Raw genomic sequence first — 25,017 nt, 5'->3', positions numbered from 1 at the left:
GCCATGACGCACCTGCAAGGCTGCAACCCCCAACCGGATCAACATGATTAAAGTTATTTCTACTTTTTATCCAAATGAAGCAATGATATTAAATATGAAAAACGTGTTATCCTTTTACTTTTTTTATTATTGTTTTATCTGGGTGTTGTGACGTTATCCTATTACTTAACCGAAATAACTATATTATACAGACAGATAAGTACCCTATAGAAATGAACAGGGTTTGACTTGCTTATAACTTAATTTATGTTACTTAATCAAGGAGTCTTCTCACCATCCTTGGCTAGAATTTTACTTTTTGCCTACATAACTTTGTGTAATATATTCATCTCGTTTCTTTCTTTATTAAAGAAAGAATTAGTACTTTCCCTGGCCAAAAAAAAAGAAAAGAAAGAAGTAGACAATTGCTGACCCCAATTCCATAATTTATAATTTATAGACTATTGACTCATTTGTTTCTTTTCTGTCGTTCTTGAGGTTTAATTAGTTAGAAAAATCTACCACTTTAATCTTAGTACTTGATTTTTTGGGTCGAAACCGTAGTACTTGATTTGTCTAGCGGCTGGTGCACATTACTCATAGAGCACTATGATGGCATTGCCAATATATCCACATCCACTTGTACGTGTGTATCTGCATTGGTACGTTATAATCAATCACCAACTTGCCACCATATACCATGCCTCTAGAAATCACTACTTTCTAAAGTTTCTTACGAATCATGTATCATATATTAATGGGTTTTAAAACATTGGTAGTGCATGTATCAGTTGCAGAAGAAAGATATGTCCCAGTTGAAATGACTAAGGCAGGTGTTCAATTTGAAGATATTGAGGAAATGGTGGAAAGGGGTTTGATCCATTGGCTTTACAAAGAAAGAGATATCGAGGAAGCTTGTTTCTTATGTGCTTATCAATTATCCATTGGCTTTACTAAGACACTTTGTATATTTACATATTCCAAAGGTCCTTAAACGATATAAGACCATGCTAGCTAACAACGGTGATATTGCAAAAATAGCTGTTAAATTGTACAATGACTTCTTACATATTGCTAACATGCGCATGTGATGTCTTATTATGAGAAATGACTTCTTACATATAGAGAAAGACCGATTATTGTGCATCAATGATGGATCTAGACAATCCATTTATTGACATTATTATAATTTCCTTCCATACATACCCGAAAATTCTCTTAAACAAACGTCCACAAGAAGCCCCTTCCATTTGGCTTGAAGGGTTTTCGATTGTGAAACTGAAGCCCCTTTAGTTGGCTCAAGGGGTTTCAGTTTTGATGAATTCCTTTCCTTGATTTTAAAACCAAAACCCTTTGAGCCCATCGAAACTCTTCCAGCCATATATGCTGTAAGGACTTTAGTTTGGTCTGAAATTTTTTAAAATTTTCAAACATCTGCTTAAGATCCGGGAATATGTTTCTCTAGAACAAGTGAAAATGTGAAATTAAGTACTAAGATTAAGGTTATAGTCTTCTCAACCAAATAAAAAGTATTCCAAGCTTTTGTTTGGCATATACTCGTATACTAACATCCTCTCTTCCCCCCCATGAATGCAAAATCCCCAAAGCTGAACATGGTTGCATGGTATGTTGGAGTTCAGATATGAGTATCAGTTCATTCTTAAACTCTATTTTTCCTTGCCCTGAATATCTTGAAAGTCTCTTCACTTCTATTTCTCGTCCCGTCACCGATTTTCCCTAAGACGATGATCCATAATATCTCAGTCAATCAACTATTTTCTCAGGTATTAATATGTAAAGCATTTTATTATTTAAAGCCATACCTTGTAATCAGGTCCAAATTCCCCCTCTCCAAGCTTATTTTCTGTGGAGAAGTTGCTTGTGGAAACCATGATAGATGCATGGCTAAATACTCTTAAATCATGATGATGCCCCATTTTTCCATCATTTTGAAGTCCATTGATACAGTAGATCTATCAGATTTCATCAAATCAAGCAACTCATTCTCAGCCTTTTTCTGGCTTTCCCCTGTTTAATAGATTGATGTTGAAACTAAAATATCCATTTGCAACAACAATTGTCAAAGATGTGAACTTTTTCTAACATGTGCACATTATGTTTAAGGAATTTACCTGAAAGGGTAGATTTTAGTCTTCTTCATAGTAGGTAACACAAGATGCAAAAAGCACCATTTCCAATAGAGCAGCCGCAATAGCAATTCCAATCCATATCCACTTCTTTTTATCTGCTTTGGTTATGTCTGCACTCTTTGTATCTGCATTGAGTAATAGCAACTAGCTGTAATAAAATATTGCGACGGTGTAGGGGAAGGGCCGGGTGGGGAGGGGGAGGGGGAGGGGGTGGCCGGAATGGTGGGAAGAAAAGGGGCTGGCGTGCGCAGGGGAGGGGAGGGAGGGGTTTGGTTTTTTTTTTTTTTTTAAATTTAATTGATTTTAAAGATTTTATTTTTAAAATATTATTTTAATTTAAAGTTTTATTATTTTATTAATTTAAATATTGTTTTAAAAGTATTTAACAGATGAAATGACAAAATTACCCTTCCACATTAGCATTTTAAACTGTGGTGTAGACGAAGTTGACGGAATAGGACAATGTGGGACACGGCATAGAAGTTCAGAGGGTTATATGAGACAAAAAAATGTAAGGGGGTAAATTGAGACAAAACCTTAAAATCAGGTACCAAATGTGCAAATAAGCCTTAATAAAATATAAAATAAGAAACAAGAAACAGAAATCCACATCATCTACCAAGTACTAACTGACATTCTACTGATTTTTGCAGACTTATTAACAGTTATATTATATAACAAAGTACAAACTCTTTTACAGGGAACACAAAGCACAGAGAGGCCATCAGCAAATTATGGTTGATGTGTCACAGCTTCTTCCACACAGGCACATACCAAGTGCAAGCTCAAGTTATGTTCCATTTAAGTTGTCTGGAAAATATGATTTTCCAAAGAAAGTGATTCCATTATACTTATGGAAGTAAGGTAAGTTTAATATTTGAGGCCCCCAAACATATAATAATTAAGTACCATTATCGCGCATCGATAACGGAAATGGATGGGGCAGTTATTGATGTAGTTCCTGATTCATTTCCACTTCTATGAACCTCAACCACACTTCTTCCTGTAACAAATGCTGGCTTTGTAGGTAATGCTAATGGCATGCTTTCATTTGTCAACAAAGATACCACATCTGACATGGTGGGCCTATCGGCTGCATTTTCTTCCACGCATAACAGACCAACATGGATGCATCTTAAAAATTGATCTTTAATGCATGAGTCGCCTAGTGTTGGATCCCTTAATTCTAGCCCTGCACCTTCCTTCCATAACTCCCATGCCTGAAACAAGACATGTGTATATTCATTTAGTCATAACAGAATCTCAGGCCCCAAAGAAGGAAAATTTAATCATAACTGAGATTCGTACGACATACATATCCTACTATATTGAGCAGACGATCAGCATAGTAGAAGCTATTGTTTCTCCTACCACTTATGATTTCAAGCAATAACACTCCAAAACTATAGACATCGGATTTTATGGAAAAAGTTCCCTCCATGGCGTACTCAGGAGACATGTAACGTACCACTGTACAAATGGAAAAGAATTTTTGTAGTACATCTACATGTAAATGCATGCTTAGTGAATGAAAAGTGATGAAGGTCAAAGAGCGTCTTGTTTACTTACTATGTTCCAACAACCCTATTAGTATTTGCTTCTAGTTCGTTATGCGTGAAAATCCTTGCCATACCAAAATCTGAAATTTTGGGGTTCATATTTTCATCGAGTAGTATGTTACTAGCTTTCAAATCCTTATGAATTACTCTCACTCTTGAGTATTTGTGCAAATAAAGCAATCCTTGAGAAATTCCTTCAATTATACTGTAACGCTTCCTCCAGTCAAGCAGAATGACTCTTGTTGAATCTGCAGTCAATATATTGAGTTAAATGAGATTTATTAATGATCAATATACATTGCTGGGACAAAGGAAATCAAGTAACAAGATTGAAGAAATTGTTTTGCTAACCAAATAAAAAGTAGTCCAAACTTTTATTTGGCATATACTCATATATTAACATCCTCTCTTCACCATGTATGCAAAATCCAAAAAGCTTAACAAGGTTTGTATGTTGAAGTTCATATATGAGTATCAATTCATTCTTAAACTCTAATGCTCCTTGTCCTGAACATTTTGAAAGCCTCTTCACAGCTATTTCTCATCCAGTCACCAATTTCCCCTGAATTGAAATTCAACAGTATGCCACCCCATCAGCTATATATATACATCGTATATAATTTTCAACTATTAATAACAGAACAATTTTTATTATTTAAAATCATACCTTATAAACAGGTCCAAAGCCCCCCTGTCCAAGCTTGTTTTCTTTGGAGAAGTTGCTTGTGGCAGCCATGACAGATGCATAGCTAAAGACACTTAAATCATGCCCCATCTTTCCATCATTTTGAAGCCCATTGGCATCAGTAGATCTATCAGCTTTCATTAAGTCAAGCAATTCATTCTCAATCTTTGTTCTGTTCTCGCCTATTTAGATTAATGTAGAACATTAAAATTTATGTTGTGCCAACAATTTTTAAAGATGTGATTGTGCACATTATTCTTAAAGAATATCTACATGAAAGTGCATATTTTCTTCTTCTTAGTAGATAGCAGACGATACAGAGCACAATTACCAATAGAGCAGCAGCGATGCCCGTGACAATCCATATGATTGTTTTCTTTGTATCTACATTAAGTAGTAACAACTAGCCATTTAATTATCAATATAGGAGTTTTGGAGAGGTATGAAACTGAAAACTCATGAACTGGTATGAAACTGGAAACTCGTAGACACAGGTTCTTAGCTCATAATTAAGACTAGTATACTTACCACCATTATTGCGAGATGACTTTGTTGTCAGAAAATAAATACTACTTGTAGTATCACCAACAAGGTCTTCAATGAACTTCCAATTTCCATTCCAAAATTGGCATCCAGTCTGATTATCGAACAGAAAATTGAAACCAAGGCAGTCAATTTTTCCAACAAGAATCCCTACAATCACTAATGCTGAGACTTGTATTCGAATCGCTCATGGATGTCGAATTATCAACAGAGCTGGTAAATTGTTGAAAGAAACCATTTTTGAGCTCAAACCTATCCCCAACATGTCTACAAATTGGCTGGTCCCATTTTTGACACCCCCCATCAGTGTTATAGCCATAGCAGTCATCTGCTCGTGCAATATCAACTCCTCCATCAATGTCATGCAGTCGCCCAATTGATGTTAGCAACCATTCTGACGAAGAAGATGTTTGATTATTCACACCACTGTAAGTGAAGTAGTCTTCATTCTCATTTGAAACAAAGCTGAAATTATATCTCCTCATCAGTAGCTTAGACTTGGAGTCATCATCAGCTAAGATAAATTTAAATCTCTTGTTTTTTAAGGCTCCACTGGCCCAATAAACCAACCCACGTTGCCGAATCTTCAATTGGTGTTCATTGGGGTCCCAATCAAGAGTGAAAGGCCCTGGGGCTGTGCTGTACTGACTTGAGCATGAAGAAAGTGACCAAATGTGGCCATTTCTATGGTTCATACCCAATTTCATGCCTGGCAGAAGGGTGTCTGTTGGGTGATCAAAACTCTGCCACAACACCCTCTTCGTTGATCCATCAGAGTTCACTTGTTGTAGGATAAAATTGCCAGAATCCAATAGGGTAGCGACAACATTGTGGTTGGTAATTTCTGAAGCTGAGCAAATCTGTATAGGATCACCACCTTTGTGGGTGATTTTCAATGTGTTATTGTTGTCCAAGGTAAGAACTCCAGAAGGGTATAGAATAGGTGTGTTTCGGTTGGCAAGCCATGCTTGATTAATGCTTGCATTGCGCCACAGGGCCAAGTAGCTGGAATTGGATTTGTCATTTACAAGGAAACCCAAAGTGAACTTGACCTCTGCAGAAACTAAGAAACTTGTGGAATTGAGAGTGTAACCTGGTCTCAGTGTGTCCCTGCTGCTGCTTGCAGCATGACAACTAGTACTCCACAAGCTTGAAAAAATGATCAGCAGGAAGAAAATTAAGTTTAGATTGCTGCTGCTACCCATGAATGATCACCTGAAAACTGATCAAGTTTGAGTGTACTTCCTCCAAATGATATTGATTCTCTTTTGTTGGTTGTGACTGATATAAAGCAAATTATTATTGTATCAGTTTAATTTACCAAAATCCCTTGAAATTAACATAAAAAGGTCCATTATCAAAAAAAGGAACACAACAAGGTCAAGTGGCCGACAAAATTATAAACTTCAGAAAAGTTACATATATATATCAAAAAAAAAAAAAAATGGCGCACGCACTAAATTTTATATCTACTCATCCAGTAGCTATACTGATATGTTCCTTCTAACCTTTTTTTAGTGAAAAAGAAACGCGGCAATTTTGTATTTTCTTTCTTTTTTTTTTTTTTTTTTTTCGGTACAAAGGAGGGCTAAAGCCCAGAGAAGAAAACTAGCCTAACACAGCTCTAGCACAAGAGGAACCTGAAGCATCAGCCAACAAAATTGATAAGACCTCAGCAGGAGGCACATCAAACCAATGAATCCCCAGCTCCCTTCCAAAGCACAGAGAAGCAAGGCAATCTGCAGCAGCATTTTGCTCCCTATAAACATGAGAGATTGAACAACTAGCAAAACCATTTGCAACTATTAATAAGGCTAAAAAGAGGATGAGAACTATCAACATCCTTAGAAATCAACAAAACAGCCACAGCATAATACATAATACATATATATATAGGGTTAAGTTCATATACATAGGGTTTTCTTTCTTTTTTCTTGAAAAAAGATATATATATATATATATATATATATATATATATATAGGGTTAAGTTCATATACATAATACACATTGCCAATTACATACACATAATACACATTTCCAATTACATATGCATAATACACATTGCCAATTTATATAAACTGCAAAATATAGTCTAGTGGGAAAACTTGTAAGCTAGCACTACACCAAATACAGGACAGTATTAATTACAGTTTGAAAAATCAGTTCAGTCTCGCCCGATGCAAGAAACGCCTCCTTAACGCCCACCAAAATCAGAATAGGACATATCATCATATAATGACTTACTTTCTGATGTCATTCCACTTACACCAGTAGTGACAGCATTTCTTTCTGTACAAAATGCTGGTTTTGTAGGCATCGGTAATGCCATGCTTTCATTTGTCAACATAGGTATAACATCTAACATAGTGGGTCGACGGGCTGCATTTTCTTCCACGCATAGTAGACCAACATGGATGCATCTTAACAATTGATCTCCATTACATGAATCACCTAATGTTGGATCCATTAGCTCTAGCCATGCACCTTCTTTCCATAACTCCCATGCCTGATGAAACAAGATTAAATGTGATCATTTAGGATATCAGAAAGATTGAATCTCACACCTTAATGAAAAACAACTAAATCATAACTGCAAAGATTTGTTTGACATACATGTCCTACTAAATGTCGCACGCCGTAAACATTGTAGAAGCTGCTATTTTTTCTACCACTTATGATTTCAAGCATTAACACTCCAAAGCTGTAGACATCAGATTTTATGGAAAAAAATCCCCCCATCATGTACTCAGGAGACATATAACCACTGTATCAAATGGATTAAAAAAAAAAAAGGTGAAAGGATTAGCAATTAGCCGCCAAAAGTGAAACATGTTAGAATTATAAAAAATGAACTATTAACTTACTATGTCCCAACAACCGTATTAGTATTTCCTTCCTGTTCATTAGGGGTAAAAATCCTTGCCATACCAAAATCTGAAATTTTGGGATTCATGCTTTCATCAAGTAGAATATTACTAGCTTTCAAATCTCTATGAATTACTGTCATTCTTGAGTATTTGTGCAAGTAAAGCAATCCTTGGGCAATTCCTTCAATTATACTAAACCGCTTCTTCCAATCTAGTAGCTGGCCTTTGGTTGAATCTGTCCAATAGGTAGTTAATTAAAAATCAGATAACGAATAGATACATGCATTTCTAGAACAATATGGATGATCAAGTTAAGATTAAGGTGATAGTCTTCCCAACCAAATATAAAGTGGTCCAGACTTCTGTTTGGCATGTACTCATATATTAGCATCCTCTCTTCATCATGAATACAAAATCCAAAAAGCCGAACAAGGTTTGTATGTTGAAGCTCATATATGAGTATCAATTCGTTCTTAAACTCCAACGTTCCTTGCCCTGAACATTTTGAAAGTCTCTTCACAGCTATTTCTTGTCCTGTTACCAACTTTCCCTGAATTGATAATCAGTTTGTAACTCCATTAACTATTATATTTCTCAGTTTTCTCAAAAAGAAAAAAAATATTTTATATTTCTCATCTATTGATATAAATAGAAAATATACTTTCTATCATTAATTAATTAAACTCTTACCTTATAAACAGTTCCAAAACCCCCTTCTCCGAGCCTGTTTTCCATGGAGAAGTTGCACGTGGCAGCCAGGACAGATGCATAGCTAAATACGCTTAAATTATGATGTCCCATATTTCCATCATTTTGAATCCCATTAACATCAATAGGTCTATTATATTTCATCAAGTTAAGCAGTTCCTGAATCTTTGTCCCATTCTGGCCTATTCAGGTTACAATTATAGAAATTAAAATTTCAATTTGCGAGAACAATTGTCAAAATGTGAAACTCTATCAAACATACACATAATGTTTAAGGAACACAGTACCTGAAAGTACAAAGTTTCTTCTTCTAATCAGTAGAAAACACACGATGCAAAGCAATAGAGCAGCGGCAATAGCAGTGCCAATCCATATCCACTTTTTTGCTGCATATATGGAATAACAATTAGCTATCATTAGTTATAATATAGGGTTGGTGAAATTTCAACTTTTGTAAGACCTAACATTTGGAAGTTAATACAATTTTTTCTCTCAGTTAGGTGGACTATCATATATATGGTTCACTGTTTTCTGCTTACATGAACAATATCAGTGCAACCTGGGGGCCAAAAGATATGGGCCACCAACAAGTGGTACCAAAGTCAACAGGTTAACATTGGGTAAATTAAAAGGGCATCTCTCTATGTTGCACCAAGCTTTGGGGTAAAACTCCACAACTGGACACATCCAAGTATGAAGATAATATTGGTGTAAGATAGGATCTTGTAAAACCTGATAGCCAATCTAACGGAGGGCACACATTGCACAAAAGAAAAAAGAAATAAAATTCTTAGCTCGAAAGATTGGTAGACTTACAACTGCGGGCATTGCTCGATGACTTTGCTAGAAAATAAGGACTAGTTGAACTATAACCTGAGCGGTCTTGAACAAACTCCCAGTTTCCAATCCAAAATTTGCATCCAGTCTGATTGTCAAGCAGAGAGTTGAAACCAAAACAGTCACAATTTCTCCAGCAAGCAGCCTTACAATCACTAAGGCCAAGACTTGTATTTGAATCACTCGTTGTTGTAGAATTTATATTAGAACTGCTACTAGTTATTGGATTAAAGTAACCCTTTTCTTGCTCAAATCTTTCTCCAGTGAAATCCCTACAACCAATTGGCTGGTCTTCCCATCTCTGGCACCCTCCATCAGTGTTATGCCCATAACAGTTATCTGCTTGTGCAATAACATGTTTACTTCCAAATTCAAACAGTCTCCCAAAAATGCTTAGCAACCATTCTGATTTTTCTGCACTAGTGTAAGTGAAGTAGTCTTCATTCTCATTTGAAACAACACTAAAATTGTACATGGATTCATCAATGAATTCAAATCTCCCATCTCTAAACGCTCCACTACTCCAATAAACAACCCCATAACGCCTAATTTTCAATTGGTGTTCACCGGGGTCCCAATCAAGTGCAAAGGCCCCTGGCACAGCACTGATGGGAGTAAACCATGATGAAAGTGACCAAATGTGACCATTTCTATGGTTTACACCCAATTTCATACCTGGCAGAAGAGTGTCCCCTGGATAATCAAAACTCTGCCACAACACCTTCTTTGTTGACCCATCATCAGAGTTGACTTCCCTTAGTACAAAATTCCCAGAATCCAACAGGGTAGCTACAACAGCACTATTTGCAGCTTCTGGAGCTGAGTAGAGCAGCACAGGATCACCCCCTTTGTGAGTGATTTTGAGTGTGTGATTGGTGTCCAAGGTGAGAATTCCCAAAGGGTACAAAATGGGTGTGTAGGGATTGGCAACCCATGCCCAGTTGTTAATTCCTGCCCATTTTATGACTAGGTAGCTGGAGTTGGAAGTGTCATCACTTACCTTGAAAACCAACGTGAACTGGCCATTTGCAGAGACCAAGGTACTTGAGGAATTGAGAGTGTCACCTGGTTTCAGTGTGTCCCTCGCAGCAGGACAAGTCCACAGGCTTGAAAAACTGAGCAGGAAGATCAGCACCAAGTTCAAGTTGAGACTGCAGCTAGCCATTAATGGCGGCCTGACCGCACCACAAGGTTTTTAGCCAAATATGAGAACTTGGCTGGAAATTCTTTGCTATCAAAATCTCCTTCGAAAAGTAACGGTCAACTAGCGGCTGGCCTAAATTCTCCTTCGCATCATCTCTGTCATTCAATATAAACTGAAGGATTTATTCAACTCTATTCATACTAATAAAGTCCTACGAATTTATCCTATATTTTGCTCTTTATTATTAGATAGTAAACACATAATTAAAATTAAAAGTCAAGTAAAACTAAATTGTCACATTTACTTACAAAAAATAAGTCATTCATATTCTACTTTATTCATTGGAGAATCAAAAAATAAGTAGAGCCCACTTCAAAATTAAGAATCACTTTTTTTTTTCCCGCAATTTCACTCTTTAAAAGAGATTTGATATTGATTTTCATTTCACATAGTCATAATTTCATACCAAAATTACCCTCACACTTTTTTAAAACCCAAAAATATCCATAAAGAAAATAAAACATTTTTTAACAACCCTCAAATATTTTAGTAGTTAAACTAATTTTTATTCCGATTATAATTATTAGTAAACACAATAGTAAAAATTAACTTCATTTTCATTCTAATAGATATTTAGTAAACAATTTAATAAAAATTACTCATCCTCACTCTAATTTCTTTTGTTCTCAGTTCTTTCTCACTCTCATTTTTATTCTCTTCCATTCTATGGTAGTAAACATGTACGTAGAAGATATGAATCACTTAATTAATCAGTATAGAGGCCACATCCGCATAGCAAGTTGAAGCATTGGGGGACCACTTTTTTCATTAGAGTCTTGTTTTCTTTTTTCATTTAGTATTTTTTTACAATTCCCGAGGTTTAACAGCTTTCTTCAGTTCAGTCCCTTTCAAAAACAACTCTGTTTAGTCATTAAAAACTCTTAATCGTTTTTAATTATTAAGAAAGAAATGTTCCTTTCTGGTCAATGGTCAGAAATGTGTTACTAGTCTTATAAATGTGATTTCAAAGGAATTCATGAAGATTGGGCCCCCAACCTCTCCTTTTCGACGGCCCGGCCCAACCCAGAGCTGGCTCTGTCCCTTATTTATTAATTTATTTAATTTAATCGTGGGGGGCGTCCCCGCCAAACTGAAAGCCATCAACGGTTTCCGTACAAAAACTATAAACGAACTTTCAAACAATGACATACCCCATTGCATACTACTACTACTACTAAAAATTATAAAAATTATTGAATATAATCAATGTAGCATCACGTGGTGAAATCAATTCAAATATACAAAAATATTATTGTATGACATGTTTATATTTATAGAGTATAATATTAATAATATTCACTCATATTATAATGCATATATAGAATAATTTCTCATAAAATCACATATTATAGCGTTGTGCATAAGGGGTCAACGTCAAGAAGCTCTGAGATTCCTTCTCTCCAACCCAACTCACTTGACGATGAACGATGAATCTAAATAGGAATATCTTGCAACTCTGCATCGATGATCGAGCATAAAGACTTGGTCTTTTGGTTCACAACCATGTAATAACAAATGGATTTTGGTTCAAATTTGAATTTAAATACCAAATTTGGCCGCATAGTTAGTGCCCGTAGTGTGTTCGATAGAATGAGTGAAAGAAGTGTTGTGTCAATATATAATTGATATATTGACCCTGGTTAAGTTCATATACATAATATATATTGCCAATTTTCATAAATTGCCAAAATAGACTACTGGGAAAACTTGTAAGCTAGCACTACACCAAATACAGACAGTATTACCTAAAGTTCAAAAAAGTAGTTGAGCTCAACTGAAACTGCAATGAACTGATCATTAGCTGTAGTTGGAGTTTGCTGACTGACTAGTGAGGAGCTGAGACAAACAGAGAGAGGAGAGGGGTTGAAGTGAAGGTGCAAGGCTGAAAGTTAGGCTTTACTGCACTTAAGTCTAAACATCATTAACATCATGTTTTTTTTTTTTTTTTTTTTTTTGTGCATTACATTAGTGCGCATAAAATAATTGACAAAAAATTCTTATAAAAGCTGAGTACAAGAAAAGAGAACCATCCAACAATCACTATGAAACATATTTTAACAAAAAAAAACTGCTGCTGGTGCTACAATAATCAATAACCATTCATGGGATGGAAGGGCAGCTCCATTTCAAAATCCATATATCTGACCCTTGATCAAATTAGTTGTTCTCATACTTGTTTTTCTTATAAAGTTTATCCTTGGCTGCACTGGTTAATAGAGTGCCTTTCTGTTTATGTTTTGCAGAAAAATACGAAATGCTGCCTAGAAATTTTTCAAACGCCATCTTTTGTGACAGAAATATGTGGTACTGACCATCTGAAGTTGAAAGAAGATAGGTTTGGGTTTTCCCATGTTCAGCCTTTATTGTCTTGTGTTTTCCCTCATCTATTCTCTAGCCTTTATTTTTGAAACTTAGTAATTCCTTAAGATGTTATAGGAAAGTAAGAGGATGATAGAGTAGGTGGGATTTTCCAATTTTTCCTTTCTGATATATATCTCACCTGTATATTATGATAGCAACAAATGTTGAATTATACAGTTGTGATTGGTATATGAAAATTGGCATTTTTGTTGTCTCAACTAACCGCTGGAGATCTGTGTTGGTACTTTCATGTTCAAGAGATTACCAATCGTCTTCACATCCTATATACTAGTTTCAAATGGCTATAGTGACTACTCTCGAAAATACTACAATAGCAACTTTTGTTTTAAAGAGAGAGAAAAGGAAAAGAAAATTAGAAAGACTATACTCGGTTCTTAATTGTTATCATTGTAACACTGTTCTCAGTATGATTTCTACTCAGCAAATTGTCTTAAAATGGTGCTCCCTTCTGAACGTATTGCCTCTGACTGTGTTTACCTTGCTTTAACTATATAGTCTTTGGACCTTATACGGTAAAAAGAATTAAACAATGAAAGATCTAATAAAATTGGAATGATAGAAAAAAAAAAAAAAAACAAACATTAGAATAGTTAGTATGGTCCCGGGCCTCCCGGCGCAAGGATGAAAGGTATAAATCAAGAAACGGTTCATGTTTCTTTAGAAATTGGTTAAAAAATTAGAGTAGGTTAAGGGTTCGATCGTTTCAACATAATAAAGAAGAAAAGAATAGGCCACAACTGTGAAATGTCCTTCCCTAAACCTCAAACCAATAGAAGCTGCTGAGGTTCCAGGCCTGCGGAAGCTTCCAGCTGATACATACATATTTCAATGATTTATATTCTCACTCTTCTGCTACCTGGAGCTTCCTAATCCTAGTGAAGAATGTTGCATGCTGCTTCCCACAATGTTGTCTTTAGCAGCCAAATGAAATTCCAATACACTTTTATGTCTGTCCTTGGCTTGGGACATGCATTCATTGTAAATCAATTAATATGATCTTTGGCTAAGTAGATCTGAACAAGTGTGATTACTCTCTTCTGCTTGAACTCTCTCTTTCTCACTCTAGGACACAGACAAAAGTTTGTAAGCCATCTGCTTGGTACATCAGGCAACATTTGTGGTATCTTTTACTTCTAACTGTACACTTTCTTGGTCAATAATTTTGGGTTTTAACACAGGTAGGCTTTGCTTTGGGTCTTGCGACTTTTGCAGGTTTAGTGATGTGTAAACAGACATTCCACTCAGGGCTGTAACAGCCCCACAAATGCTCACAAACCCCGGATCTGAATTAAAAATAAGGTAGCCCCCTAGTAATATCACACAAGTTTTAAACTGTCCAAGAACTACATGGGAAGTTGCTGAGGTTGCCCTGCATAAATGCAAACAAGAAATAGTTATTTCAAGCCAAAAGGAGGAAAAGATTTCTGTGTCTAAACTATGAGTCCAAGCATTTATGCCAACAGACTAACCCAAGTGCCAAAGCTCCAGACCACTGGAGGAGAAAACCAAGGACTGCTGATACAAGAATGGCAGTTGAGTTATTGAAATCCCACTGGAAATGTAGCACTCCTGGTGGATCCAACCATGGCATCAAAGCTAGTAAGAAAAATATTGTGACTGGGGTAGTCCTCCACATCAGCCTGCAATCAGAAATTGATTGAAACTTTATATGTACTATTTGACTAATTTTGCTTAATTAATCATCTTCAAGGAGGAATTGAAAGAGAGAATTATTACGCGAGAGCGGTCCAATTGCCTTGCTGTTGCAGATTAGACCATAAGATTTTGTTTATGGCACTTGGGATTATCCATGCAACTGCAATTACAGCACCAAATAAATTGAATTCTAAATCTGTTACTGTTGCTATTGCCACACCTGCTGAGACAACAGCTAGAGCCAAAACCTGCACAAGCATGACTTATAATGATTTACATTGAAATGGTTAACATAAAAAATCCTGTGAACTACTTAAGAAATATAAATGGGGCAGAAGATTTTAACTCACCTTTTTAAAAGAAATGGTTTTCCTGAAGAGAACAAACTCAGCTAAAACAATGGTAGGAGTGACAGCAATTTTAGCCATCTGGTAGAAACCAACACTGCAATGAACAGAATGGTGAGGAAACAGGATATCTTAAGTTTGTAACAAGTTAGTAAAAGATGAAAGAAACCCAACAAGAACCTGTTATGCTTTAGGCTGGTATTGGCAAGACCAGAGGCAAAAGACATGACAGCACCCAAGGAGAAGAGAGAAGAGAAAGGAGTAGTTCTAGCAGGAGGTGAAACTGGAAGAATTGAGAGTGCCTTGAAAAAGGCAAGAAGTAGCCATGCTGTCACATAATGGATCAATGTGAGAAAGATTGGGAACTTAAATCCAACTTTCCCCATTACCTGGAAGCAGAAATAGTACTACACATATAAGATTATTAAACAAAAGGACTAAATTGAAGGGAAAATATTCACAACAAAAACCTGTGGAACCTGCAAAATGCTAAAGCATACTAACTAAAAAAAAGGTAAGAGAAGGAAAAGGCTCTAACTAGTTTGTTTGCCATTATAATGCCCACGGAGACCACGAAATTGAAGGACATGGCCACGACTGGCCCACACAATCGTTGCTGTTGGCGCTTGGCGCCTTCTGAAGTTCGAAGGTCATTGTAGAGAGAACCTCTGAGTTCTTCCAGTGCACGACCTGATAATTTGGAATATGAGAACTACAAGAACTTCAAGAAGTAGAAGAGGTCATTTTTCCTTTGTGAGGAAATAAGCTTCTGTGGTTTTTTAGAAAGGTCTAACACACAAATTTGCCTTACTTTTATCTTTTAACTAATTTGCTTAAAGGAATTGAAGACAGAAAATAAAGCAAAACATATTGCCTATTGAGCAGAAAATGAGAACGCAGATTGTTAACAGTAATCACATTGATTGAAGTTGCTCAAGGAGGAATAGTTGAGAGAGAAAAAGAAAACAATTTGTTGTATTCTATCAAACAAATTAAAGACCTGTTTATTGACCATATATATATATGGTAAGTCTATTAGCCTGAATTACAAGAGGTTTGAAAAGTATTGAAGTAAACCATCAAAATCATTATCAACAAAAGAAATCAGAAAATCCATGGTAATTACAGCACAAATAGAATGAAACAAGTTCAGTTTGAACAACTCCACTGTCCACAAACAGTGTATACCAGCAGTAGTTAAACTATACATAAACCAAAAAGGAAAATTCATATAACATGAAACACAGATACCCAAAAAAAAATGTGCATATCCCAATTACATAAGAAATATAATCATATAATGATAATGGTGATGGTGATGCAACAGCTCAGAATGCAGTTTGTCAAACCTGCTTCTCCTGCGTCACTGTCTTTCCTCTTGACAAACCTTTTAGCTCCATTTCCAAGCAATGAATCCAACAGCCCCATTCCAACCAAACAGAGGCATATATGGGATCATGTGGCAATGAAAATGGCCATGGCTAACAACATCAACATTGAACACCAACCCATCAAAAATAGCTCTCAAAGAATATGAAGAAAGTTCTATATGGATGTGAAGAAGGAGAAATTTGGTTGTTCTGGTATGCAACAAAAACAAATGCTAGCTATATGGAGAACAGAGAGTCCTTCAATCCCTCAAAGACTAAAAGTACAAAAAAATAATGAATAAAGAAAAAGAAGTTTGTTATGTTATGTATTAGGCTTTCTTCTCAGTTGTAATGTTTGTGTGCTCCCAAGGTGGACAGGTGGGTGAAGTTAACAGTCATGAAGGGTGTAAAACTCCAATTGATGTAGGTTTCCGGGGAAGTTAAGGAAACATCGATTTTTTTGGCCAAAAAAAAAAACAAGGAAACATCGATTTTACTATAATCAAGAAATAGTCAAGATGCATACATGACATGTGCTAGAGTGACCGCCATGTGCTCACATTACTCATTTGAATTAGAGCGAGTGATCATAATCTCATGGACTAAAGTATACGTTAGGAGTTGTATATCCTAGAAAATCATTTGATTTGTTGACACGTCACTGTTATTACTCATCAAACTATCAGCAACTTTAATATAAATAGTAATTTAGTGTAGCTAGTTAGCATGACCCATAAATCCTAATGAGAAATTCATGTGACAATTAAAAGCAGCAAAGGTCCAGAAATTTATTTTATTTATTTGGGGTCTATAAATAAATTAATGGGTCTTGAAGGGTACATTTTAATCCAAATTAGTATGAATCTTTTGGATAGATGGGAACTTTTTTCTCCCTCAGCCAAATGATAGTGTAATATCTTAAACTACAATTTTGATGTAAATCCCAACATTTCTAGGGAGGAGCAAAAGTATCACGGATGCGTAAGCAACTGTGAGCCATTAATCAGTGTGAAATTTACATCAATCAACACGCAGATCATTGACGCTAGCAAAATCTCAATGAATATGAAACCATATGTAATGACTTTGACTAGATATGGTAGCCATAAACTAATTTTCATGAGTCACTTGTGGGCTTAACAAATTACAAGATCCAAATATTACGTAACAGAATTCAATTGATATACATGTACCATATGGTTTGGAGCCAAACATAGATCCAAATGCAATGAAAGTGAGATGGTGCCATCCCAAAAATTGAAGTTCCAACAGAACAACCGATACGTTGATGTGTCCCTACTTCTTCAGCTTTTCCAACCACCAAAGTATAAGTAGTTAAGAAACATATGCAGCACCATTTTCACATTTGACGCTGCACCCCACTTCACTTGTGGGCCTCTGCCAATATTTGGTAACCATGCAAAACCTATTGTGTTTCGCCAAATTGAGTACATCATTGTGGCCTAAGTTTCTATTTCCTAATTTTTATTTTTATTTTTGAATGGGCCGGACCGTGTTGGACATGGGCCGGTACTTAAAATTGCTTGGGCCTCGATCCCAAACCTGTTTCATGTGTCATGACAGATCAGTTCAACAAGTGAGGCTTTTAGTACTCCTTGCACACAAATTTCTTTTGTACAAGGAATCATTGTTGAAGAGTGAATTTGGCCCTCTGGGGTCTCCTTGGTTTCTTTCTAACAAATCCCAGCAACTGCAAATTCCTGAGTAAAATCTTATTTTGCTGAAGGTATATGAGAATGAGTAACAAATGAATACAATCAGGTAATTTTACTGTGTATAAATTCAAAATTGAAGAACAATTACAACCAAAATAATGTACATTGGCACTCGAAATAATGGATTATAGTTACAAGGCGTTCGCTAATTTATTTATCCTGGAGACATTTCTCTAGGTACTCATTTTCCCTCCTAATGGCATCAAGATCAGCTTGTAGTTTGTCCACATTTAAGCTTCTTGAGGCCATGGCTGCTAGCTTCTTTTCATGTTCAGTCACTTCCCGTCGTATTCTATCAGTTGCTAGGATTTTCTCACAAATTTGTTCAAAGCTCTCATGGATGCTAGTGAGGAGCCTATAAGCCTGCCTCCCTACTGCATCTTTCTTTGCTTCCCTGCAAATAAGATTCATAAGATACATGACTCTCACATAACAATAGTTGGAGTTTGAATGACAAAATCGTATCATGATTAACTTAAATCATAACTAAATTTTAACAGTTTGTGGGTAAATGGGTACCTGAAAACCATTTCATCTACAACAGCATACGTTCGATGAAGACGTTCTTGGATAGAATTACTCTCTAACTGAAGCTCCCTGGTGTCTTTTACGATCTGCTCTATGTCAGCATCTTGCTTCCGACTGTTCTTTGTGATCTCCTTGACCCTTTCAATATAGGATTTCCTTGATGCCAGTTTGGGCTGCTTCTCTATATTCATAGAAAGTTTAGAAAGTTCCTCCTCCCTACAGAATGACAAGACATCAGTCGTCTATAGAAGTTGTGAAACCAATAATTGAGAAAAAGAATCAATCAACCTATAGCATGCTTTTCTCTTCCAAATTCTTTTTTCACAATCTATAAAAGTTTTTTTTTTTTTTACTTTTTGTTCCATTTTTGTACATTATTATTATTATTATTATTTTTTTGTGAAATCCATTTTTATACCTTCACAAAACACTCTTTTCCAAAAACTAAACAGTCCCAAACCAAACCATGGATCACAGAAATTCTGAAGGCAGCAGGACCACAGACAACATGACCCAGCAAATACATGCATTTCATTTACAGAAATATACCTTTTTCGAATTTCAGATAAGATGGATTCCTTTTCCAGTTCAAGATCTTTCAGCTTTTGGAGCTTTTCCTGAGCCTCTGGATTGTCTGCATACAGAGACTCCTCAAGACTTTTCTTTTTCTCTTCCAAAGGCTTTCTGACTACTTCCCTGTGAAGAAACATCGGTAGCAGATGAAATAAACAATAGCATACATATATGCTGGCAAAACATAGTTATTTTTTCAAATGTATATTCCTTGCGCATGCATACATATGCTGTTAAAGTGTGGTTATACTTTAGAAACATATATATTAGTGCCCATCCATAATTGGAAAAGGACCCATACAAAGATGTCCTTGCATAATGCAATACAATTAAATTTGTCATGAGAAATTAAAGATCTATATCTTACCACTGTGACTTCAACTCCCCGAGGTGATGCCTTCGAGCATCCACTTGCTCATTAAGTTTCTCAAGGTAAACTTCAACGGGATGATGGACATCAAATGCCATATCTACTGCTTCTTTTAACAATTCCAACTCTTCTTCAAGGTGCTTTAATTCTGAAGTCTTTGCAGTAACTTCCTCCATGAGCAGTTTCTCCTGATTTTGCATTTTTTCAGTCTCATATCTTATCTAGTAAAAGAATAAACATCAATCAAAAAGAGCATCCGCAAAATTTTTACTTTTCAGTCTTTATCTAAATCTAAGCCTCAATTTTCTTTTGTTGGAAAAATATATGAAATGAACATGCCTTTGATGACTGTGCTTTAGATGATAATGAAGCATGTTTATCATCTCCCGGAGCTGCCAGTTCTTCATTTCCAATGACACTTTCACCAGACCTGCTGACAGAGGCATCGTCACCCTTGATATTCAGTAATTCAGGCACTTCACCCTTCAACGTGAGTTTGTCAAATATGGCTCCAAATTTGTCATAACCAAGATCTAGTCCCTCATCACTAGTTTTGCGGTCGTCCAAATCGCTTTCAAAGCTATCTTCTTTCACTTTCCTTATATGATTGACACCCTTGAGACTAGCTTTGCTTCCATCTTCAAATGACTCTGAAAGCCTCTCCACCAAGAATCTTATCAACTTATACGAGTCCTCTTCAGATGGATACAAGAACTGCCGTAAGCAACACATATAGTATGTTTCTAAGCATAACTTCAGAACAACAAGAATGACAAGAACTACAATCACAAGCAAAAGAACAGACACACACACACAGAAATCTTAAATCAAATAAGAAGCAATCTCATACAATTTTATAGATTCATTTTTAGTAAGAAAAGCTTTTTCCTTCAAACAAAAACAGCTAACTTTGTGGTGATTTTTCATTACCACAGTTACATTCCATTATTCATATAGACATAATTACAAACCTACAATTCACAGGCAAAATTCAATTTTAATTCACTTCAGTTCAACTAAGCTGAAAAGTTGTTATTTTATCACTAAATTGGAAAGCATTATCTTTTCTTTCTTTTGGTTGGTTTCACTTTCTCGCATTTTCTCAGAAAACAAACACCAAAACACGGTAACTAAACTATACGATTCTTACCTGGTGGAAGCTCACTTCGCCGAGGTATCCGAGGCTCTTGATCCCGGAGGCGATGTCCGTACAGAGCTTGAACTGGTCGGCGACGGAGGAGTCAGGGAGGGTGGAGGGAAACGGCGACGTTCGGCCGATGAGGTTGAGAGACTGGCTGCAGATCGAGACCAAGGCGGCCGGCGTGAGGTCTCCGACCGACGACACGTCGTTTGGGACGCAAACCCCCGAGCTGTCCAGCGTCTTCAGCAGTATTTCCCGCGACTCTTCCATTTCATTCACCTTTTTTTTTTTTTTTTTTGTAACGGGGGAATTCGATGAAATAGAGATTTTCTGGGTTTGAGTATGGTTGTTGTTCTGGTTGACTCGGAGCTTCTTTGCTCTGTATGTTTCTCTTCGTTTTACCCGAAGAATTCAATTCGGCGTCGTTTGGAAGGGACCTTTTGGAATCTTACTTTGATTTTTTTTTTTTTTTTTTTTTTTTTGCGGTGGTAAAACCGTAAAAGCCAAAATTACTAGTTGGGCTTCGACCCGACCAAGTCCTTCCTTGACGGACCACAGTCCATTTTGAAGCCTAAATGATTAAGTTTTTTTTTTTTTTTTTAAACCTTTTCCATTTTTTATGAGACCTAAATAAATGTTTAAGTTAGATAGTGTAAATAGAATTTTAAAGATTTTTATATGGTAAAAAAATGTTGTAATTTAGGGAAGGGGAAAGATGAGTCAAACTTTTGGAGTTTTCTCCAATATGGGAATGTGTGAGCATTCAAACGCTTAACGTTTTAAACGCTCTATCACCTCCCACATTTGAATCTCGTATCAAAGGATATCTCTTGAACTCTAACCATGAGTATAAAGAAATGTTCACACTTTGTATAAAGAAAATGTGTCTTCATCCACGCTTATGTAGACAAGTTAATATAAGAACACACAAATTAGTACTACTAGTCATGTGGATGTAGGCCTAAAGAATGAAACGAGCCGATAAAGAGGTAATTCCTAATCATGTCCTTGGCATGTTTACCAAGCATGTCAAGATGGTGGACAACTAAAAACAAGCTTTCCACTAAGTACTAAACACTAGGCATTGAAAGCATGTGGCTTACCAAACCACACCCTGCCTCAAAACTATATAGGCAAGCTTTTGGTTTGTTACAGTTGATTCACACCCCATAAAAACAGTTTTTGAGCTTCTAGCTAGCTTGGTCTAGCGTGGTGGTCCGAAAACATGGAAATTAGGAGGGAGGATGAAATTGAGGACATGTCAATGTCACCCCCAACAATGGGGTCTATGCAGATTTCAGGGAGCAGTGGCTTTGGTCACAACATAGAGTTCATGTCTCAAGCATACCTTAAAAATAGGTACTCAGAGATTGATATAGAAGATGAGACTTCGAAGGCCAACAAAGATTGCCCTCTTCCAATTTTTCTCAAGGTAGGAGTCCATGTATATAATTAGCTCTTTTTAATACATGTGTTGTATTGCTTATGATCTTCATGTGCTTATTATCTTTACAATGCAGTTTGAAGATGTGGAGTTTAAGGTGAGACACAGCAAGGCTTCCAGCAACACAGTGAAAGCAGTGGTGTCAAAGGTAGCCTCACAACTGAACATGGAAGGCAACTACAAGCAAATTTTAAAGGGGATAACAGGAAGCATTGGGCCAGGGGAGATTCTTGCTTTGATGGGTCCTTCTGGTAGCGGGAAAACAACATTGTTGAAAGTGATAGGAGGAAGATTGCTAGACAATGTCAAAGGAAAGATAACTTATAATGACATCCCATATAATCCAGTTCTTAAGAGGAGGTTAGCCAACTCTATGAAGCATCTCACTTTGTTTATTGCATACAATATTCATTCCAATGGTGTAGTTGATGTGGTAATGTTGTTCTGCTGATTAACTTTTTGTTTTTTTGCCTCAACAGGATTGGATTTGTGACACAAGATGATGTGCTGTTCCCACAATTAACAGTGGAAGAAACCTTAGTTTTCTCTGCTTTTTTACGGCTTCCAAGCAGCATGAGCCGACAACAAAAATATGCAAGAGTAGAGATGATTATGAAGGAGCTTGGTCTTGAAAGGTATGTACTGAGGAGCATACATAACTACAATATATAATATATCTGCAATAGATTTTCTCAAGCCTCAGAATTTTACTTTATTTCCTAAATTTCTCTCATATATTCATAGATGTCGTCACACTAGAATAGGTGGAGGATTTATCAAAGGAATATCAGGAGGAGAAAGGAAAAGAACCAGTATAGGTTATGAAATTCTTGTAGATCCTTCATTGTTGTTGCTTGATGAACCCACTTCGGGCCTTGATTCTACCTCAGCTAATAGACTTCTTCTGATTCTTCAAGGACTTGCTAAGGTAGGTAACATAGTTAAACTTCATTTTGATATGACAATGTGACAGAATGCTCCTTGTCCAAATATATAGTGGAAGAAATGCTGAAAAATCACATTGGATGATCTACAGGGTGGAAGGACAATAATCACAACTATCCACCAGCCATCAAGCAGAATGTTTCACATGTTTGACAAACTTTTGATGATATCAGAAGGCTACCCTGTGTACTATGGAAAGGCAGGAGAGTCTTTGGGGTACTTTTCGTCTTTGAGATTCAACCCAGAAATACCCATGAATCCTGCAGAGTTTTTGCTTGATTTAGCCACTGGTCAAGTTAATGACATTACTATTCCTGAAGATCTCTTGGTGCCTCAAGGGCAAGGGACCCTTGACTCTGAAAAGACTGTGATCAAAGTAAGAATGACATCAAAATTTAAAAGTACATAAGCTCTTTGTATCATCCTCTTGATCAACATCTGTTTCTATATTTTATGTTAGTACCTACAACTCAAATACAAAACTCTGCTGGAGCCAAAAGAAAAAGAAGAGAATCATCGAACAACAAAGGCACCGGAACATCTTCGACTAGCTATTCAGGTTAAGAAAGACTGGACTATCACTTGGTGGGAACAGTTCAAGATATTGCTAAAGAGAACATTTAGAGAAAGGTGCAGGGACTACTTTGATAAGCTAAGATTAGTTCAAGCACTTGGAGTTGCAGTCTTGTTGGGTCTTCTTTGGTGGAAATCCAACACCGACACTGAGGCTCAGCTCAGAGATCAGGTAAACTTCCATGACCCTTTTTACAAAAATGAATCAAATATATAAACAGCCCAAATATACTGTTTATGCAGGTTGGCCTGATGTTCTACATCTGCATTTTTTGGACATCTTCATCAATTTTCGGAGCAGTATATGTGTTTCCATTCGAAAAGGTCTTCTTGGTCAAAGAAAGGAAAGCAGACATGTACAGATTAAGTGTATACTATGCGTGCAGCACTCTGTGTGACATGGTGGCACATGTTTTCTATCCCACATTTTTCATGGTGATTGTGTATTTCATGGCTGGCTTTACGAGAACAATTCCTTGCTTCTTCCTGACATTGTTTGCCATATTATTGGTAGCTGTCACAAGCCAAGTAAGTCATCAAAACATTAATTCCAATATTTAGCTATTTCTGGTTTGATGCTTAATTAAATGAACATATTTCCCTCTTTCCCTAATTAGGGGGCAGGAGAACTTTTCGGAGCTCTAGTTCTGAGTATTAGAAGGGCTGGGATGGTTGCCTCTTTGATACTAATGCTGTTTCTTCTCACTGGAGGCTATTATGTGCAGGTACTCCAATTTGTTATCCAGTTTTACTCAAAAAAAGAATACCATATTTCATTGCATTACTTGTGCTTGATTTGCTAACTGATATTATTAAGCTTCACAAGTAAACTTTCCCTCAAACATGTTGTTTTGGTTGCAGCATATACCAAAATTTGTGCAGTGGTTGAAGTACTTGTCGTTTATGTACTACGGCTTCAGGCTTCTGCTGAAAGTGCAGTATTCTGGAGACCAGTTATATGAGTGTGAAAGCAAAGGAGGGTGTAGGACTCTGCAGAGTTCACCTACATTTGACATGGTGGATTTGAATGGTGGCATGAAAGAAGTATGGGTTTTGCTGGCCATGGCAATTGGTTACAGGATTTGTGCTTACTTTTGCCTTCGTAGAAGAATTAGCATAAGCAATATGTGAATGTAAATTCCATTTACTCTGGAATACATTGAGAAATTAAGCTCTATGTATAATTCCTACAAAGGAATGCCCTACTTTTGTTTCAATATTACTACAAATCTAAGAATTCTCTTGTATGACTTAGAATTTAATAGTAAAACTCAAAGATACAAAATAACTCCCATTTTCCTACTAGGAGTTAGATTGGTAATCAATCCAAGTGTTGGCAGCATGTGCTCCTCACGTGATGGGTCTAATTGCATGCACATGCATGGATTATTGGATAAGAGATAAAAGCATATGTTTCCA

At 36.4% G+C, this 25,017-nt stretch overlaps 5 protein-coding genes, 1 long non-coding RNA gene and 1 pseudogene across 9 annotated transcripts; 1 reads left to right on the top strand and 6 right to left on the bottom strand.

Annotated features, from left to right (window-relative positions):
* Window positions 1–1,457: 1,457 nt before the first annotated feature.
* Window positions 1,458–2,222, bottom strand: LOC147297663 (uncharacterized). The gene is made up of 3 exons (XR_015121801.1): window positions 2,112–2,222; window positions 1,803–2,007; window positions 1,458–1,716 (listed from the first exon to the last, which is right to left on the bottom strand). It is a non-coding gene; the product is annotated as an uncharacterized LOC147297663 (long non-coding RNA).
* Window positions 2,223–2,833: 611 nt separating this feature from the next.
* On the bottom strand, window positions 2,834–3,603 carry LOC147297662 (cysteine-rich receptor-like protein kinase 7). Its single transcript, XM_086240844.1, has 2 exons — window positions 3,445–3,603; window positions 2,834–3,349 (listed from the first exon to the last, which is right to left on the bottom strand). The coding sequence occupies exons 1-2, from the start codon at window positions 3,586–3,588 to the stop codon at window positions 3,041–3,043; spliced, it is 453 nt and encodes a 150-aa protein (XP_086096970.1). The 5' UTR covers window positions 3,589–3,603; the 3' UTR covers window positions 2,834–3,040.
* A 94-nt stretch (window positions 3,604–3,697) lies between these two features.
* LOC147297661 (G-type lectin S-receptor-like serine/threonine-protein kinase At1g67520) lies at window positions 3,698–6,125 on the bottom strand (annotated as a pseudogene). The gene is made up of 5 exons (XR_015121799.1): window positions 4,902–6,125; window positions 4,647–4,757; window positions 4,356–4,555; window positions 4,040–4,250; window positions 3,698–3,936 (listed from the first exon to the last, which is right to left on the bottom strand). The product of XR_015121799.1 is annotated as a G-type lectin S-receptor-like serine/threonine-protein kinase At1g67520 (transcript).
* A 121-nt stretch (window positions 6,126–6,246) lies between these two features.
* Window positions 6,247–10,615, bottom strand: LOC147297660 (G-type lectin S-receptor-like serine/threonine-protein kinase CES101). 3 transcript variants are annotated; one of them, XM_086240851.1, is made up of 8 exons: window positions 9,309–10,615; window positions 8,780–8,878; window positions 8,475–8,674; window positions 8,124–8,334; window positions 7,782–8,019; window positions 7,531–7,681; window positions 7,162–7,423; window positions 6,247–6,675 (listed from the first exon to the last, which is right to left on the bottom strand). In XM_086240851.1, exons 1-8 carry the CDS (start codon window positions 10,492–10,494, stop codon window positions 6,530–6,532), a joined length of 2,493 nt encoding a protein of 830 aa, XP_086096977.1. In that variant the 5' UTR covers window positions 10,495–10,615; the 3' UTR covers window positions 6,247–6,529. The 3 variants fall into 3 exon arrangements, with proteins under 3 accessions (XP_086096977.1, XP_086096979.1, XP_086096981.1); XM_086240853.1 differs by having other exon boundaries at window positions 6,247–6,655; XM_086240855.1 differs by lacking the exon at window positions 6,247–6,675 and having other exon boundaries at window positions 6,729–7,423.
* Window positions 10,616–13,640: 3,025 nt separating this feature from the next.
* Window positions 13,641–16,552, bottom strand: LOC147297659 (Nucleotide/sugar transporter family protein). The gene is made up of 7 exons (XM_086228212.1): window positions 16,268–16,552; window positions 15,457–15,608; window positions 15,099–15,307; window positions 14,922–15,015; window positions 14,653–14,819; window positions 14,385–14,555; window positions 13,641–14,284 (listed from the first exon to the last, which is right to left on the bottom strand). The coding sequence occupies exons 1-7, from the start codon at window positions 16,344–16,346 to the stop codon at window positions 14,020–14,022; spliced, it is 1,137 nt and encodes a 378-aa protein (XP_086084338.1). The 5' UTR covers window positions 16,347–16,552; the 3' UTR covers window positions 13,641–14,019.
* Window positions 16,553–18,057: 1,505 nt separating this feature from the next.
* Window positions 18,058–20,985, bottom strand: LOC147297658 (coiled-coil protein). Its single transcript, XM_086228852.1, has 6 exons — window positions 20,646–20,985; window positions 19,835–20,209; window positions 19,493–19,716; window positions 19,102–19,248; window positions 18,544–18,768; window positions 18,058–18,418 (listed from the first exon to the last, which is right to left on the bottom strand). The coding sequence occupies exons 1-6, from the start codon at window positions 20,904–20,906 to the stop codon at window positions 18,175–18,177; spliced, it is 1,476 nt and encodes a 491-aa protein (XP_086084978.1). The 5' UTR covers window positions 20,907–20,985; the 3' UTR covers window positions 18,058–18,174.
* Window positions 20,986–21,861: 876 nt separating this feature from the next.
* ABCG26 (ABC-2 type transporter family protein) lies at window positions 21,862–24,729 on the top strand. Its single transcript, XM_086229844.1, has 9 exons — window positions 21,862–22,068; window positions 22,157–22,440; window positions 22,560–22,715; window positions 22,825–23,008; window positions 23,117–23,401; window positions 23,486–23,770; window positions 23,842–24,126; window positions 24,216–24,323; window positions 24,460–24,729. The coding sequence occupies exons 1-9, from the start codon at window positions 21,862–21,864 to the stop codon at window positions 24,727–24,729; spliced, it is 2,064 nt and encodes a 687-aa protein (XP_086085970.1).
* Window positions 24,730–25,017: the final 288 nt, after the last annotated feature.

This window comes from Dryas octopetala, chromosome 1 (genome assembly GCF_963921425.1).
Source record: "Dryas octopetala chromosome 1, drDryOcto1.1, whole genome shotgun sequence".
Lineage (NCBI taxonomy): Eukaryota > Viridiplantae > Streptophyta > Magnoliopsida > Rosales > Rosaceae > Dryas > Dryas octopetala.
This window is presented reverse-complemented; position numbering and strand designations above follow the sequence as displayed.

What these genes read in the sequence shown, in the direction of transcription:
- LOC147297660 (XM_086240851.1), bottom strand. Translation starts at nt 10,494, where the DNA reads ATGGCTAGCTGCAGTCTCAACTTGAACTTGGTGCTGATCTTCCTGCTC. An exon ending in TCTGGACCACTTTATATTTG is followed by an intron (nt 8,020 to 8,123) that starts GTTGGGAAGACT and finishes CCTATTGGACAG; the next exon opens with ATTCAACCAAAGGCCAGCTA. An exon ending in AAGTGGAATGACATCAGAAA is followed by an intron (nt 6,676 to 7,161) that starts GTAAGTCATTAT and finishes TCATGTTTATAG; the next exon opens with GGAGCAAAATGCTGCTGCAG.
- ABCG26 (XM_086229844.1), top strand. Translation starts at nt 21,862, where the DNA reads ATGGAAATTAGGAGGGAGGATGAAATTGAGGACATGTCAATGTCACCC. An exon ending in AGGCTCAGCTCAGAGATCAG is followed by an intron (nt 23,771 to 23,841) that starts GTAAACTTCCAT and finishes CTGTTTATGCAG; the next exon opens with GTTGGCCTGATGTTCTACAT. An exon ending in TGGTAGCTGTCACAAGCCAA is followed by an intron (nt 24,127 to 24,215) that starts GTAAGTCATCAA and finishes TTCCCTAATTAG; the next exon opens with GGGGCAGGAGAACTTTTCGG.
- LOC147297662 (XM_086240844.1), bottom strand. Translation starts at nt 3,588, where the DNA reads ATGTCTCCTGAGTACGCCATGGAGGGAACTTTTTCCATAAAATCCGAT. An exon ending in TGCTCAATATAGTAGGATAT is followed by an intron (nt 3,350 to 3,444) that starts GTATGTCGTACG and finishes GTCTTGTTTCAG; the next exon opens with GCATGGGAGTTATGGAAGGA.
- LOC147297659 (XM_086228212.1), bottom strand. Translation starts at nt 16,346, where the DNA reads ATGGGGCTGTTGGATTCATTGCTTGGAAATGGAGCTAAAAGGTTTGTC. An exon ending in TTATAATGGCAAACAAACTA is followed by an intron (nt 15,308 to 15,456) that starts GTTAGAGCCTTT and finishes TTCTGCTTCCAG; the next exon opens with GTAATGGGGAAAGTTGGATT. An exon ending in AAACCATTTCTTTTAAAAAG is followed by an intron (nt 14,820 to 14,921) that starts GTGAGTTAAAAT and finishes ATGCTTGTGCAG; the next exon opens with GTTTTGGCTCTAGCTGTTGT.
- LOC147297658 (XM_086228852.1), bottom strand. Translation starts at nt 20,906, where the DNA reads ATGGAAGAGTCGCGGGAAATACTGCTGAAGACGCTGGACAGCTCGGGG. An exon ending in GCGAAGTGAGCTTCCACCAG is followed by an intron (nt 20,210 to 20,645) that starts GTAAGAATCGTA and finishes TGCTTACGGCAG; the next exon opens with TTCTTGTATCCATCTGAAGA. An exon ending in TTATCTGAAATTCGAAAAAG is followed by an intron (nt 18,769 to 19,101) that starts GTATATTTCTGT and finishes GTCATTCTGTAG; the next exon opens with GGAGGAGGAACTTTCTAAAC.